Source organism: Zonotrichia albicollis, chromosome 3 (assembly GCF_047830755.1).
Source record: "Zonotrichia albicollis isolate bZonAlb1 chromosome 3, bZonAlb1.hap1, whole genome shotgun sequence".
Taxonomy (NCBI): domain Eukaryota; kingdom Metazoa; phylum Chordata; class Aves; order Passeriformes; family Passerellidae; genus Zonotrichia; species Zonotrichia albicollis.
Genome location: NC_133821.1, coordinates 1,758,651 through 1,775,994, shown reverse-complemented (window position 1 = coordinate 1,775,994; position 17,344 = coordinate 1,758,651). Strand labels below are relative to the sequence as shown.

Sequence of the window (17,344 nt, the reverse complement as noted above, 5' to 3'; positions counted from 1 at the left end):
CCGGGAACGGTGATGTCACACCGGGAACGGTGACGTCACACCGGGAATGGTCACGTCACATCGGGAATGGTGGTGTCATGCCAGGAATGGTGACGTCACATCGGGAACGGCGACGGTGTCACACCGGGAATGATGGCGTCACACCGGGAACGGTGATGTCACACCGGGAATGACAGCGCCACACCGGGAATGGCGGTGTCACACCGTGAATGGTGACGTCACACCAGGAATGGCGGCGTCACACCGGGAATGGCGGTGTCACACCGGGAACGGTGACGTCACACCGGGAATGGTGACGTCACACCGGGAACGGAATGGTGTCACACCGGGAACGGCGGCGTCACACCGGGAACGGCGGCGTCACACCGGGAACGGCAATGGTGTCACACCGGGAACGGTGACGTCACACCGGGAACGGTGAAGTCACACCGGCAATGGCGGTGTCACACCGGGAACCCATGGACCCATGGATCCTGTCCTCTCCATCATTCCCACAAGGATCCATGGATCCTCTCCTCTCCATCCATGAGGATCCACGGATTCTGTCCTCTCCATCCTTCCCACCAGGATCCATGGATCCTCTCCTCTCCATCCATGAGGATCCATGGATGGTGCCCTCTCCATCATTCCCACCAGGATCCATGAGGATCCATGGATTCTGTCCTCTCCATCATTCCCATCAGGATCCATGGATCCTGCTCTGTCCATCATTCCCACCAGGATCCATGGATCCTGTCCTCTCCATCCCTGAGGATCCAAGGACCCTGCCGTCTCTATCCATGACAATCCATGGATCGTGCCCTCTCCATCCATGAAGATCCATGAGGATCCACGAGGATCCATGGATCCTGCCATGTCCATCCATGAGGATCCATGAAGATCCATGAGGATCCATGAGGCTCCATGGATCCTGCCCTCTCCATCCATGAAGATCCATGGATGGTGCCCTCTCCAAAACTCCCACCAGGACCCATGGATTCTGTCCTCTCCATCATTCCCACCAGGATCCATGGATCCTGTCCTCTCCATCCATGAGGATCCATGGATCCTGCCCTGTCCATCATTCCCACCAGGATCCATGGACCCTGTCCTCTCCATCCATGACAACCCATGGATCCTGCCCTCTCCATCCATGAAGATCCATGAAGCTCCATGGATCCTGCCCTGTCCATCATTCCCACCAGGATCCATGGATCCTGCCCTCTCCATCCATGAGGACCCATGGATCCTCTCCTCTCCATCCATGAGGATCCATGGATCCTGTCCTCTCCAAAACTCCCACATGGATCCATGGATGGTGCCCTCTCCATCATTCCCACCAGGATCCATGAGGATCCATGGATCCTGTCCTCTCTATTCATGAGGATCCATGAGGATCTATGGATCCTGCTCTCTCCATCCATGAAGATCCATGAGGATCCATGGATCCTTCCATGAGGATCCATGAAGGTCCATGAGGACCCATGGATCCTGCCCTGTCCATCATTCCCACCAGGATCCATGGATCCTGTCCTCTCCACCTATGAGGATCCATGGATGGTGTCCTCTCCATCATTCCCACCAGGATCCATGAGTCTCCATGGATCCTGCCCTCTCCATCATTCCCACCAGGATCCGTGTATCCTGTCCTCTCCATCATTCCCACCAAGATCCATGGATCCTGTCCTCTCCATCATTCCCACCAGGATCCATGACAATCCATGGATGCTGTCCTCTCTATCCATGAGGATCCATGATGATCTATGGATCCTGCTCTCTCCATCCATGAAGATCCATGAGGATCCATGGATCCTTCCATGAGGATCCATGAAGGTCCATGAGGATCCATGGATGGTGTCCTCTCCATCATTCCCACCAGGATCCATGGACCCTGCCCTCTCCATCCATGAAGATCCATGGATCCTCTCCTCTCTGTCCATGAGGATCCATGGGTCCTGCCCTCTCCAAAATTCCCACATGGATCCATGGATGGTGCCCTCTCCATCATTCCCACCAGGATCCAAGAGGATCCATGGATTCTGCCCTCTCCATCCATGAGGATCCATGAAGATCTATGAGACTCCATGGATCCTGCCCTGTCCATCATTCCCACCAGGACCCATGGATCCTGTCCTTTCCATCCATGAGGATCCATGGATCCTGTCCTCTCCATCCATGAGGATCCATGAGGATCCATGGGTCCTGCCCGCTCCAAAACTCCCACCAGGATCCATGGATGGTGCCCTCTCCATCATTCCCACCAGGATCCATGATGATCCATGGATCCTGTCCTCTCCATCCATGAGGATCCATGAAGATCCATGGATCCTGCTCTCTACATCCATGAAGATCCATGAGGATCCGTGCATCCTTCCATGAGGATCCATGAAGGTCCATGAGGATCTATGGATCCAGCCCTCTCCAAAACTCCCACATGGATCCATGGATGGTGCCCTCTCCATCATTTCCACCAGGATCCACAGATCAAGCCCTCTCCATCATTCCCACCAGAATCCATGGATCCTGCCCTCTCCATCCATGAGGATCCATGGATGGTGTCCTCTCCAAAACTCCCACATGGATCCATGTGATGGTGCCCTCTCCATCATTCCCACCAGGATCCATGAGTCTCCATGGATCCTGCCCTCTCCATCCATGAAGATCCATGGGGATCCATGAGGCTCCATGGACCCTGCCATGTCCATCCATGAGGATCCATGAAGATCCATGAGGATCCATGAGGCTCCATGGATCCTGCCCTCTCCATCCATGAGGATCCATGGATCCTGCCCTCTCCAAAACTCCCACATGGATCCATGGATGGTGCCCTCTCCATCATTCCCACCAGGATCCATGAAGATCCATGGATCCTGTCCTCTCCATCATTCCCACCAGGACCCATGGATTCTGTCCTCTCCATAAATCCCACCAAGATCCATGGATTCTGTCGTCTCCATCATTCCCACCAAGATCCATGGATCCTGCCCTGTCCATCATTCCCACCAGGCTCCATGGACCCTGCCCTCTCCATCTATGAAGATCCATGGATCCTCTCCTCTCCATCCGTGAAGATCCATGGATCCTGCCCTCTCCAAAACTCCCACATGGATCCATGGATGGTGCCCTCTCCATCATTCCCACCAGGATCCGTGTATCCTGTCGTCTCCATCATTCCCACCAAGATCCATGGATCCTGTCCTCTCCATCATTCCCACCAGGATCCATGAGGATGCATGGATCCTGTCCTCTCCATCCATGAGGATCCATGAAGATCCACGAGGCCCCATGGATCCTGCCCTGTCCATCATTCCCACCAGGATCCATGGACCCTGCCCTCTCCATCCATGAGGATCCATGGATCCTGTCCTCTCCATCATTCCCACCAGGATCCATGGACCCTGCCCTCTCCATCCATGAAGATCCATGAAGCTCCATGGATCCTGCCCTGTCCATCATTCCCACCAGGCTCCATGGAACCTGCCCTCTCCATCCATGAAGATCCACGGATCCTCTCCTCTCCCTCCACGAGAACATGACCAGGAAGGGGGTTGGGATGGAGGTCCCACCTCTCCGTAGGGATAGAGCTCCATGACGATCCAGGTGGGCTCGTCCTCGGCGATGCCGATGAGCTTCACGATGTGCGGGTGGTCCAGCTTCTTCATCAGCACTGCGGGGACACCACAATTCCCACCGAGGGTCCCCCCAAATCCCTGGAATGTCCCACCCCTGGTGGACATTGTCCCGGATTTCCCACAGGGGTTGGAGATCCTGGAGTTTGGGTTCCTCAGGAAGGGATTCCAGAAGGTTCTCCACCTCTCCAGGAATCCTTTTCCATCATTTTGGGGTTTTTTTGGAAGGTCCTATCCCGGGTTTTCCCAAGGGGGTTGGAGATCCTGGAGTTTGGGTTCCTCAGGAAGGGATTCCAGAAGGTTCTCCACCTCTCCAGGAATCCTTTTTCCATCATTTTGGGGTTTTTTTGGAAGGTCCTATCCCGGGTTTTCCCAAAGGGGTTGGAGATCCTGGAGTTTGGGTTCCTCAGGAAGGGATTCCAGAAGGTTCTCCACCTCTCCAGGAATCCTTTTCCATCATTTTGGGGTTTTTTTGGAAGGTCCTATCCCGGGTTTTCCCAAGGGGGTTGGAGATCCTGGAGTTTGGGTTCCTCAGGAAGGGATTCCAGAAGGTTCTCCACCTCTCCAGGAATCCTTTTTCCATCATTTTGGGGTTTTTTTGGAAGGTCCTATCCCGGGTTTTCCCAAAGGGGTTGGAGATCCTGGAGTTTGGGTTCCTCAGGAAGGGATTCCAGAAGGTTCTCCACCTCTCCAAGAATCCTTTCTCCATCATTTTGGGGTTTTTTTTGGGGGGTCCTATCCCGGGTTTTTGGGCATGGATCGACTCCTTCATCCTGGATCCTGGATTCCAAGGGGTCCTTGTTCCCTCAGGATCCCAAAAAACCCCAAAAGGACCTTCAGGATCCCAAAAATCTTCACCAGGACCCTCAGGATCCCAAAAAACCTCAGCAGGACCTTCAGGATCCCAAAAAACCTCACCAGGACCTTCAGGACCCCAAAAATCTTCACCAGGACCCTCAGGATCCCAAAAAAACCCCCAAAAGGACCCTCAGGATTCCAAAAATCTTCACCAGGACCCTCAGGATCCCAAAAAACCTCACCAGGACCTTCAGGATCCCAAAAATCTTCACCAGGACCCTCAGGATCCCAAAAAGGACCCTCAGAATTCCAAAAAACCTCACCAGGACCCTCAGGATCCCAAAAAACCCCAAAAGGACCTTCAGGATCCCAAAAAAACTCACCAGGACCCTCAGGATCCCAAAAAGGACCCTCAGGATTCCAAAAAACCTCACCAGGACCTTCAGGATCCCAAAAAAACCCCAAAAGGACCTTCAGGATCCCAAAAATCTTCACCAGGACCTTCAGGATCCCAAAAATCTTCACCAGGACTCTCAGGATCCCAAAAAGGACCCTCGGGATTCCAAAATACCTCAGCAGGACCCTCAGGATCCCAAAAATCTTCACCAGGACCTTCAGGATCCCAAAAATCTTCACCAGGACCCTCAGGATCCCAAAAAGGACCCTCAGAATTCCAAAATACCTCAGCAGGACCTCCTGGGATCCCAAAAAACCATAGCAGGACCATCAGGATCCCAAAAATCTTCACCAGGACTCTCAGGATCCCAAAAAACCCCAAAAGAACCTTCAGGATCCCAAAAATCTTCACCAGGACCTTCAGGATCCCAAAATATCTCAGCAGGACCCTCAGGATCCCAAAAATCTTCACCAGGACCCTCAGGATCCCAAAAAAACCCAAAATGACCCTCAGGATGCCAAAATATCTCAGCAGGACCTTCAGGATCCCAAAAATCTTCACCAGGACCCTCAGGATCCCAAAAAACCCCAAAAGGACCCTCAGGATGCCAAAATATCTCACCAGGACCCCCAGGACCCCAAAAAACCCGTAAAGAACCTTTAGGATCCCAAAAATTCCACCATGACCTTCAGAATCCCAAAAAAGACCACCAGGATCCGGAGGACCCCCCTAAAAACCTCACCAGGACCTTCAGGATCCCAAAAATCCCCAAAAGGACCCTCAGGATTCCAAAACATCTCAGCAGGACCTTCAGGATGCCAAAAAACCACAGCAGGACCCTTGGGATCCCCCCAAAAAACCCAAAAGGACCTTCAGGATCTCCAAAAACCCCAAAAGGACCCTCAGGACCCCAAAAAACTCCATCAGGACCTACAGGACCCCAAGAAACCCCAAAAGAACCTTCAGGATCCCAAAAAACCTCAGCAGAACCATCAAGATCCCAAAAGTTCCACCATGACCTCCAGAATCCCAAGAAAAACCAAAAGAACCCTCAGGATCCCAAAAAACCCCACAAGAACCTTCAGGACCCCAAAAAACCCCAAAAGAACCTTCAGGATCCCAAAAAACCTCAGCAGAACCATCAAGATCCCAAAAAACCTCATGAGGACCCTCAGGATCTCAAAAAAACCCCAAAAGAACCTTCAGGACCCCAAAAAACCCCAAAAGAAACCTCAGGAACCCCAAAAAATCCCAAAAGAACCGTCAGGAACCCCAAGAAAACCCAGAAGAACCTTCTGGACCCCAAAACCCACCACCAGGACCTTCAGGAACCCCAAAAAACACCACAAGAACCCTCAGGAACCCCCAAAAAACCCAAAAGAACCTTCAGGACCCCTAAGAAACCCCAGAAGAACCTTCAGGACCCCAAAACCCACCACCAGGACCTTCAGGAACCCCCAAAAAACCCCAGAAGAACCCTCAGGAACCCCAAACCCCCCCGTGATGACCCTGTGGTGGGTACCGGCTTCGCTGAGGAACTTCTCGCGGTTCTCGGGGCTGCAGTCCTGCTTGCAGGTCTTGACGGCCACCTCGATCTTCTCCCCCTTCTGTCGGGATGGGCGGGAAAAGCGGGAATGGGACACCGGGAATTCGGGATTTGGGATCATGGGGATGGAGAAGGGAAGGGTGGTGGCATCTCAGTGGGGATGGAGAAGGGAAGGGTGGTGGGATCTCACCAGGGTTTGTGAGAAGGGAAGGGTGGTGGGATCTCAATGGGGTTGAGAATGGAAGGGAAGGGTGGTGGGGTCTCACCAGGGTTTGTGAGAAGGGAAGGATGGTGGGATCTCACCAGGGTGGACAATGGAAGGGAAGGGTGGTGGGATCTCACCAGGGTGGTGGAGAAGGGAAGGGTGGTGGCATCTCAATGGGGTTGAGAATGGAAGGGTGGTGGGATCTCACCAGGGTTGGAGAAGGGAACGGTGGTGGGATCTCACCGGGGTTTGTGAGAAGGGAAGGGTGGTGGCATCTCACCGGGGTGATGGAGAAGGGAAGGGTGGTGGGATCTCACCGAGGTGGACAATGGAAGGGAAGGGTGGTGGGATCTCAATGAGGTTGAGAATGGAAGGGTGGTGGGATCTCACCAGCATGATGGAGAAGGGAAGGGTGGTGGCATCTCAATGGGGTTGAGAATGGAAGGGTGGTGGGATCTCACCGGGGTTTGTGAAAAGGGAAGGGAAGGGTGGTGGGATCTCACCGGGGTTCAGAAGGGAAGGGTGGTGGGATCTCACCAGGGTTTGTGAGAAGGGAAGGGTGGTGGGATCTCACCGGGGTGATGGAGAAGGGAAGGGTGGTGGGATCTCACCGGGGTGATGGAGAAGGGAAGGGTGGTGGGATCTCACCGAGGTGGACAATGGAAGGGAAGGGTGGTGGGATCTCAATGAGGTTGAGAATGGAAGGGTGGTGGGATCTCACCGGGGTGGACAATGGAAGGGAAGGGTGGTGGGATCTCACCAGGGTTCAGAAGGGAAGGGTGGTGGCATCTCACTGGGGTGATGGACAAGGGAAGGGAAGGGTGGTGGGATCTCACCAGGGTTGGAGAAGGGAAGGGAAGGGTGGTGGGATCTCACCAGGGTTGGAGAAGGGAAGGGAAGGGTGGTGGGATCTCACCAGGGTTCAGAAGGGAAGGGTGGTTGGATCTCACCGGGGTTCAGAAGGAAAGGGTGGTTGGATCTCACCGGGGTGGACAAGGGAAGGGTGGTGGGATCTCACCAAGGTTCAGAAGGGAAGGGTGGTGGGATCTCACCAGGGTTTGTGAGAAGGGAAGGGTGGTGGGATCTCACCAGGGTTCAGAAGGGAAGGGTGGTGGGATCTCACCAGGGTGGAGAAGGGAAGGGAAGGGTGGCGGGATCTCACTGGGGTTTGTGAGAAGGGAAGGGAAGGGTGGTGGGATCTCACCAGGGTGATGGAGAAGGGAAGGGAAGGGTGGTGGGATCTCACCGGGGTGGTGTAGGTGCCCTCGTAGACCTCTCCGAAGAAGCCCTCGCCCAGGATGCGTCCCAGCGTGACGGCGTCGCGGCTGATCCCGAAGTGCTGGACTGGAACGGGAACGGGAACGGGGATGAGGAGATTCCGTGATGGTGGAGATCCACCAGGAATGAGCACCCGGGAGAGGTCCACGGCTACCGGGGCTCTCGGGCCATGAGGATCCAGGAGGATCCGTGAGGAGCCGTGACAACCCATCTCCATCCATGAGGATCCAGGAGGATCCATGAGGAGCCATCTGTCCTCCCATCTCCATCCATGAGGATCCAGGAGGATCCATGAGGAGCCATGTGTCCTGCTCTCTCTATCATTCCCACCAGGATCCATGGATCCTGCCCTCTCCATCCATGAAGATCCAGGAGGATCCATGAGGAGCCATGACAATCCATCTCCATCCGTGAGGATCCAGGAGGATCCATGGATCCTGCCTTCTCCATCATTCCCACCAGGATTCATGGATCCTGCCCTCTCCATCCATGAAGATCCATGAAGGATCCATGAGGATCCGAAGATCCATGAGGATCTGTGAGGATCCATGGATTCTACTCTCTCCATCCATGAAGATCCATGGAACTTCCAATCTCCAATATTCCCACCAGGATTCATGAATCCTGCCCTCTCCATCATTCCCACCAGGGTTCATGGATCCTTCCCTCTCCATCATTCCCACCAGGATCCATGGATTCTGCCCTCTCCATCCATGAGGATCCATGAGGATCCATGAGGATCCATGAGGAGCAGTGACAATCCATCTCCATCCATGAAGATCCATGAGGATCTGTGAGGATCCATGGATTCTGCTCTCTCCATCCATGAGGATCCGTGAAGATCCATGGATCCTGCCTTCCCCATCATTCCCACATGGATCCATGGATCCTCCCCTCTCCATCCATGAAGATCCATGAGGATCCCTGAGGATCCATGAAGATCCACACGGATCTGTGAGGACCCATGGATCCTCCCATAAAAATCCATGAGGATCCATGAAGATCCATGGATCCTGTCCTCCTCATCATCCCAAGGATCCATGGATCCTCCCATCTCCACCATCCCAAGGATCCATGGATCCTTCCCTCTCCATCATCCCAAGGTTCCATGGATCCTGTCCTCTCCATCATCCCAAGGTTCCATGGATCCTCCCATCTCCATCATCCCAAGGTTCCATGGATCCTCCCATCTCCACCATCCCAAGGATCCATGGATCCTCCCATCTCCATCATCCCAAGGATCCATGGATCCTCCCATCTCCATCATCCCAAGGATCCATGGATCCTGTCCTCTCCATCATCCCAAGGATCCATGGATCCTGTCCTCTCCATCATCCCAAGGATCCATGGATCCTCCCATCTCCACCATCCCAAGGATCCATGGATCCTCCTATCTCCATCATCCCAAGGATCCATGGATCCTGTCCTCCTCATCATCCCAAGGATCCATGGATCTCCTGAGAGCTCTGCTGAGCCTGGGACGGGAATTTGGGATGGGCAGGAGGAACTGGGACACCTCAGCTGCAGAATTCCCAGTGGGAATCACCTACTTCCAGATCTCGGCCTCGAGGACTCGTCCAGGATTTCCGCGTAAATTTCGGAATCTGGGGGAAAAAAACGGGAAACGGGAAACGGGATCAGGAAGCTTGGTGGTCCTCCAGCATCTCCAGAGGGTTTGGAGCTCCCTCAGGATGTTTGGATGCATCCCAACCCTCTGGAGAAGACCTGGGGGTGTCCAGAATTCCTGAATCCCGCCCGGAACGTGTCCCGGGATCGGGATGGTGGGAATGGGGATGGACTCACCGCCGCTGCCGCTGTGGGACAGCGTGGAGAGCCTCTGGCCGAGATTCCTGAGGGTGGGAACGGGGTCAGGGATGGAGGGTGGGGAACGGGGGTCCCGACCCCGCCGTGGGAACGGGAATCCCGGGAAAAGGGGTCGGGATCACTCACGGGGCCGGGATCTGCGGGAGGCTGAGCCTCTTCTCGCGGTCTGCGGGGACGACGGGGAAAGGTCCCAAACCATCCCAATCCCATCCCATCACAATCTCATTCCCATCCCATCCCATCCCAATCCCATTCCATCCCATCACAATCTCATTCCCATCCCATCCCAATCCCATCCCATCACAATCCCATTCCAATCCCATCCCAATCCCATCCCATCCCATTCCCATCCCAATCCCATCCCATCACAATCTCATTCCCATCCCATCCCATCCCAATCCCATTCCATCCCATCACAATCCCATTCCAATCCCATCCCAATCCCATCCCAATCCCATCCCATCCCAATCCCATCCCATTCCCATCCCAATCCCAATCCCAACCCAATCCCATCACAATCTCATTCCCATCCCAATCCCATCACAATCTCATTCCCATCCCAATCTCATTCCCATCCCATTCCATCCCATTACCATCCCATCCCAATCCCATCCCAATCCCATCACGATCTCATTCCCATCCCAATCCCATCCCAATCCCATCCCATCCCAATCCCATCCCATTCCCATCCCATTCCCATCCCAATCTCATCCCAATCTCATCCCATTCCCATCCCATTCCCATCCCATTCCCATCCCAATCTCATTCCAATCCCATCCCATCCCAATCCCATCCCAATCCCATCACAATCCCATCACAATCTCATTCCCATCCCAATCCCAACCCAATCCCATCCCAATCCCATCCCATCCCATCCCATCCCAATCCCATTCCCATCCCAATCCCATTCCCATCCCAATCCCATCCCATTCCCATCCCATTCCCATCCCAATCTCATCCCATTCCCATCCCATTCCCATCCCATCCCATCCCATCCCAATCTCATTCTCATCCCATCCCAATCCCATCCCAATCCCATCCCATCCCATCCCAATCCCATCCCAATCCCATCCCAATCCCATCCCAATCCCATCACAATCTCATTCCCATCCCAATCCCATCCCAGTCCCATCCCATTCCCATCCCAATCTCATTCCCATCCCATCCCAATCCCATCCCAATCCCTTCCCATCCCATCCCATCCCATCCCATCCCATCCCATCCCATCCCATCCCATTCCCATCCCAATCCCATCCCAATCACATCCCATTCCCATCCCATCCCATCCCAATCCCATCCCATTCCCATCCCATTCCCATCCCAATCCCATCCCAATCTCATCCCATTCCCATCCCAACCCAACCCAATCCCAATCCCATTCCAATCCCATCCCAATCCCATCCCTTCCCATCTCATCCCATTATCCCATTATCCCATCCCTCCCATGCCAATCCCATTCCATCCCATGGATTCCATCCCATCCCACCCCATCCCATTCACTCCATGCCATCCCCTGGATCCCATCTCATCCCATTATCCCATCCCATCTCATCCCTTCCCATTCCATCCCATCCCATTACTCCATCCCATTCCCTGGTTCCCATTCCATCCCATCCCATGGATGCTATCCCATGGATCCCATCCCATCCCATCCCATCCCATCCCATCCCATGGATTCCATCCCATCCCATGGATCCCATCCCATCCCATCCCATCCCATGGATCCCACCCCATCCCCTGGATCCCATCTCCTGGATTCCATCCTGTGGATCCCACCCCAATCCCATCCCATTGAACCCATCCCATCCCCTGGATCCCACCCCATGGATCCCATCTCATGGATCCCACCCCAAACCCATTATCCCATTGTCCCATTATCCCATCCCATCCCATCCCATCCCATCCCATCCCATCCCATCCCATCCCATCCCATCCCATCATCCCAACCCATTGATCCCACCCCACTGATCTCATCCATTTCCATGATCCCATCCCATGATCTCATCCCATCCCATCCCATGGATCCCAATCTCATCCCATCCCATCGATCCCATTCCATCCCATTATCCCATTATCCCATTATCCCATCCCCTTTATCCCATCCTGTTGATCCCATCCCATTATCCCATCCCATGCCATTATCCCATCCCATGGATCCCATTGAATCCAATCCCACTGAACCCATCCCATTCCACCCCATCCCATTATCCCATCTCATCACATCCCATCCCATTATCCCAACCCATCAATTCCATCCCATTGATCCCATCCCATTATCCCTTTTTCCTATCCCATTATCCGATCTCATTATCCCATCCCATTATCCCATTCCATTATCCCATCCCAATCCCAACCCATGGATCCCAACCCATTGATCCAAACCCATTGATCCTATTAATCCCATTGATCCCATCCCATCCTATCTCACCCCACTCCACTCCATCCCATCCCATCCCATCCCATCCCATCCCATCCCATCCCATCCCATCCCATCCCATTATCCCATCCCATCATCCCATCCCCTGGATCCCATCCCCTGGATCCCATCCCAATATCCCATCCCATGGATCCCATCCCAATATCCCATCTCATCACATCCCATCCCATTCCATCCCATCCCATCCCATTATCCCATCCCATCCCATTATCCCATCCCCTGGATCCCATCCCCTGGATCCTATCCCATGGACCCATCCCATGGATCCCATCCCAATATCCCATCCCATTACCCGATTACCCATTACCCCAATATCCCACCCCAATCCCATCATCCCACCGGGCCCCATTCCCACCTTTCCTGGGGAAGGCCATCAGCGATGTCTCCGTTCCCCCCTGGAGCCGGCAGTACCCGTCGATGAGGTCGGCCATGTTCTCCGCCTCGGCCAGCGACGACGTCCGGATCGACAGCGACTGGGAATGCCGGGATGGGAACACGGGATCGGGGTCACCCCTTCTCCCTGATCCCAGGATTCCATATCCACCCTTCCCAGGATTCCATGACACCCAGGATGGTCCCAAAGCATTCCCGGGCTGGGGACATGGGATTGGGGTCACCCCTTCTCCCTAATCCCATCCACCCCATCCCATGGATTGGGGTCACCCCTTCTCCCTGATCCCATCCACTCCATCCCATGGATCGGGGTCACTCCTTCAGCCTGATGCCATCCCATGGATTGGGGTCACTCCTTCAGCCTGATGCTATCCCATGGATTGGGGTCACCCCTTCTCCCTGATCCCATCCACCCCATCCCATGGATCAGGGTCACTCCTTCAGCCTGATGCCATGCCATGGATTGGGGTCACTCCTTTGGCCTGATGCCATCCCATGGATTGGGGTCACCCCTTCTCCCCAATCCCATCCCATGGATCGGGGTCACCCCTTCACCCCAATCCCATCCCATGGATTGGGGTCACCCCTTCTCCCTGATCCCATCCCGCCCATCCCATGGATCAGAGTCACCCCTTCACCCCAATCCCATCCCATGGATCAGGGTCACCCCTTCTCCCTGATCCCATCCCGCCAATCCCATGGATTGGGGTCACCCCTTCTCCCTGATCCCATCCCGCCCATCCCATGGATTGGGGTCACCCCTTCTCCCTGATCCCATCCACCCCATCCCATGGATTGGGGTCACCCCTTCTGCCCCATCCATCCCATGGATCGGGGTCACCCCTTCTCCCTGATCCCATCCCGCCAATCCCATGGATCGGGGTCACCCTTTCTGCCCCATCCATCCCATGGATTGGGGTCACCCCTTCTCCCTAATCCCACCCACCCCATCCCATGGATCGGGGTCACCCCTTCACCCCGATCCCATCCCATGGATCGGGGTCACCCCTTCTCCCTGATCCCAGGATTCCATAACCACCCTTCCCAGGATTCCATGACACCCAGGATGGTCCCAAAGCATTCCCGGGCTGGGGACATGGGATTGGGGTCACCCCTTCTCCCTAATGCCATCCACCCCATCCCATGGATTGGGGTCACCCCTTCTGCCCCATCCATCCCATGGATTGGGGTCACCCCTTCTCCCCAGTCCCATCCACCCCATCCCATGGATCGGGGTCACCCCTTCACCCCAATCTCATCCCATGGATCGGGGTCACTCCTTCGGCCTGATGCCATCCCATGGATTGGGGTCACCCCTTCTCCCTGATCCCATCCACTCCATCCCATGGATCGGGGTCACCCCTTCTCCCCAATCCCAATTTTCCATAACCACCCATCCCAGTATTCCATGAGCCCCAGGATAACAGCCAAGATATGGGATATGGGATATGGGATAGGGGATATGGGATATGGGATAGGGGATATGGGATATGGGATATGGGATATGGGATATGGGATATGGGATGTGGGATATGGGACATGGGATGTGGGATATGGGATAGGGGATGTGGGATAGGGGATATGGGATATGGAATATGGCATTCCCAGGAATTGTCCCCCAGCTCCTCACCGGTGGGGTCCCACCCAGCTGCAGCTGCAGCAGGGCCTGTCCATCCTCCGTGGTGGAGCACCGGATGGATTTGATATCCCGGAATTCCGCCAGGCAGGTGGGCTGGGAAGGGGGGAATTCATCGGGAATTTGATCCATGGGAGTTTTCACCCCCGACCCCACAGTGGGAGTTCCCAATTCCCAGTCCGGAATTCCCACCTTGGTGTCCGTGCTGGTGACCTGGCGGATGCCCTTGGGGCCGATCACCAGGTCCACGGTGATGTTCCATCCTTGCTGGGGGCAGCAGGAGAAGGAGCGGGATTTGGGATGAGGGGCATTCCCAAAGGTCAGGCTCCATCCCAATCCATCTCCACAAAATCCCAACCCCGCCCTCATCCCATCTCCAGCTTGCCCCATCCTATTCCGTCATCATCTGCCATGTCTGTTCCAAATGTGTCCCGTATCCCATCCCATCCCGTATCCCACACCCCACATCCCCTATCGCCTGTTTCATATCCCATATTCCCAATCCTATGTCCCACATCCCCTATTCCACATCCACTATCCCACATCCTACATCCTACATCCCATATCCCATATGCCATATGCCATATCCCATATCTCATATTCCACATCCCATATCCCATTATTCCATATCCCTTTATCCCATTATCCCATTATCCCATTATCCCATTATCCCATTATCCCATTATCATAACATTGCATTATCCCATTATCCCATATTCCATTATGCCATATCCCACATCCCATATCCCACATCCCACATCCCATATCCCATATCCCACATCCCATATCCCTTTATCCCATTATTCCATATCCCTTTATCCCATTATCCCATTATGATAACATTGCATTATCCCATTATCCCATATTCCATTATGCCATATCCCACATCCCATATCCCCTTGTACCTTATCCCATATCCCATACCCCATTATCCCATGGATCCCAAAACCCAGGGGTGTCGCCATCAGGAACATCCTGGTGGCCTCTCCTCTCCACATCCCACATCCCACATCCCACATTCCACATCCCATATCCCATATCCCTTATCCCCTATCCCACATCCCCTATCCCATATCCCCTATCCCATATCCCCTATACCGTATCCCATATCCCTTATCCCCTATCCCATATCCCATATCCCCTATCCCATATCCCACATCCCCTATCCCACATCCCATATCCCGTATCCCGTATCCCATATCCCCTATCCCACATCCCACATCCCCTATCCCACATCCCACATCCCATATCCCATATCCCATATCCCATATCCCATATCCCCAATCCCACATCCCATATCCCATATCCCACATTCCCAATCCCATATCCCACATCCCATTTCCGGGCACTCACGACGAGCTGGCATCGGAAGCTCTCCTGGTCAATGGGGGCGAAGGTGCTCAGGGTGTGCAGGAATTTCAGGATGCACTCCTCCTCCCGCAGCAGCGCGTACTGCTGGAACGTCTGCTGGATCATCTTCCGCAGCTGCCGCGGCTGACGGGACAACACCGGGACGTTGGGAACAGGAATGGGAACACCGGGATCAGGGTTGGGATATGGGAATAGTAGCATGGACATGGTGTTGGATACGGGACCAGGGCATTGGATATAGGCGTTGGATACACGGTGTTGGATACGGGGCGTTGGGACCGGGGCATTGGATATAGGAACATCGAGATGGACACGGTGTTAAGTTTGGGAACACTGGGATGGGGCCAGTTTGGGATACGGGAACACCAGGATGGGGGCGGTGTTGGGTATGGGAGCACTGGGATTGGGGTGAAGTTGGCCAGGGTGTGCAGGAATTTCAGGATGCACTCCTCCTCCCGCAGCAGCGCGTGCTGCTGGAACGTCTGCTGGATCATCTTCCGCAGCTGCCGCGGCTGACGGGACAACACCGGGACATCGGCAACAGGAATGGGAACACCGGGATCAGGGCTGGGATATGGGAACCGGGCGTTGGATATGGGAACGGTGGGATGGACATGGTGTTGGGTTTGGGAATGCCAGGACGGAGGAGGTGTGGTGTACAGGAACAGGGCATTGGATATAGGAACAGCAGGATGGACATGGTGTTGGGTTTGGTTACACTGGGATGGGGCCAGTTTGGGATATGGGAACACCGGGATAGGGACTGTGTTGATTATGGGAACACTGGGATGAGGGTGAAGGCGTACTGCTGGAACATCTGCTGGATCATCTTCTGCAGCTGCCGTGGCTGACGAGACAACACTGGGACACCGGGATCGGGAACGGGAACGCTGGGATTGGGGTGAAGTGGGGTACGGGAATAGCGGGATGGACACAGTGTTAGATATGGAAACACTGGGATGGGGGCAGTGTCGCATACAGGAACAGTGGGATGGGGTGGTGTGGGATACGGGAATAGTGGGATGGACATAGTGTTGGTTACGGGAATGGGGCATTGGATTTGGGAACAGTGGGATGGACACGGTGTTGGGTTTGGTTACACTGGGATGGGGCCAGTTTGGGATATGGGAACACCGGGATAGGGGCTGTGTTGATTATGGGAACACTGGGATGAGGGCGAAGGCGTACTGCTGGAACATCTGCTGGATCATCTTCTGCAGCTGCCGTGGCTGACAACACTGGGACACCGGGATTGGGGTGAAGTGGGGTACAGGAATAGCGGGATGGACACGGTGTTGGATGTGGAAACACTGGGATGGGGGCAGTGTTGCACACAGGAACAGTGGGATACAGGAATAGTGGGATGGACATAGTGTTGGTTACGGGAATGGGGCATTGGATTTGGGAACAGTGGGATGGACATGGTGTTGGGTTTGGGAACGCCAGGATGGAGGTAGTGCTGGGTTTGGGAATGCTGGGATTGGGGTGCTGTGGGGTATGGGAACAGCAGGATGGACATGGTGTTGGGTTTGGTTACACTGGGATGGGGCCAGTTTGGGATATGGGAACACCAGGATAGGGGCTGTGTTGATTATGGGAACACTGGGATGAGGGCGAAGGCGTGCTGCTGGAACATCTGCTGGATCATCTTCTGCAGCTGCCGTGGCTGACGAGACAACACTGGGACACCGGGATCGGTAACGGGAACGCCAGGATTGGGGTGAAGTGGGGTACGGGAATAGCGGGATGGACACGGTGTTGGATATGGAAACACTGGGATGGGGGCAGTGTCGCATACAGGAACAGTGGGATGGGGCGGTGTGGGATACGGGAATAGTGGGATGGACATAG

The 17,344-nt window shown here is 54.5% G+C and overlaps 1 protein-coding gene across 44 annotated transcripts in view; it reads right to left on the bottom strand.

The window, feature by feature from the left end:
- Positions 1 to 17,344, bottom strand: part of PTK2B (protein tyrosine kinase 2 beta) — a 128,107-nt gene that overhangs the window by 49,706 nt on the left and 61,057 nt on the right. For all 44 annotated transcript variants that reach the window (XM_074536421.1, XM_074536418.1, XM_074536416.1 and 41 more), the window contains 10 exons: positions 15,476 to 15,616; positions 14,315 to 14,389; positions 14,117 to 14,218; positions 12,449 to 12,566; positions 9,783 to 9,822; positions 9,636 to 9,682; positions 9,383 to 9,436; positions 7,801 to 7,898; positions 6,326 to 6,410; positions 3,546 to 3,646 (listed from right to left, as the gene is read on the bottom strand). In XM_074536421.1, coding sequence (XP_074392522.1) covers positions 3,546 to 3,646; positions 6,326 to 6,410; positions 7,801 to 7,898; positions 9,383 to 9,436; positions 9,636 to 9,682; positions 9,783 to 9,822; positions 12,449 to 12,566; positions 14,117 to 14,218; positions 14,315 to 14,389; positions 15,476 to 15,616 — 861 coding nt within the window. The remainder of the gene's footprint in view (positions 1 to 3,545; positions 3,647 to 6,325; positions 6,411 to 7,800; positions 7,899 to 9,382; positions 9,437 to 9,635; positions 9,683 to 9,782; positions 9,823 to 12,448; positions 12,567 to 14,116; positions 14,219 to 14,314; positions 14,390 to 15,475; positions 15,617 to 17,344) is intronic.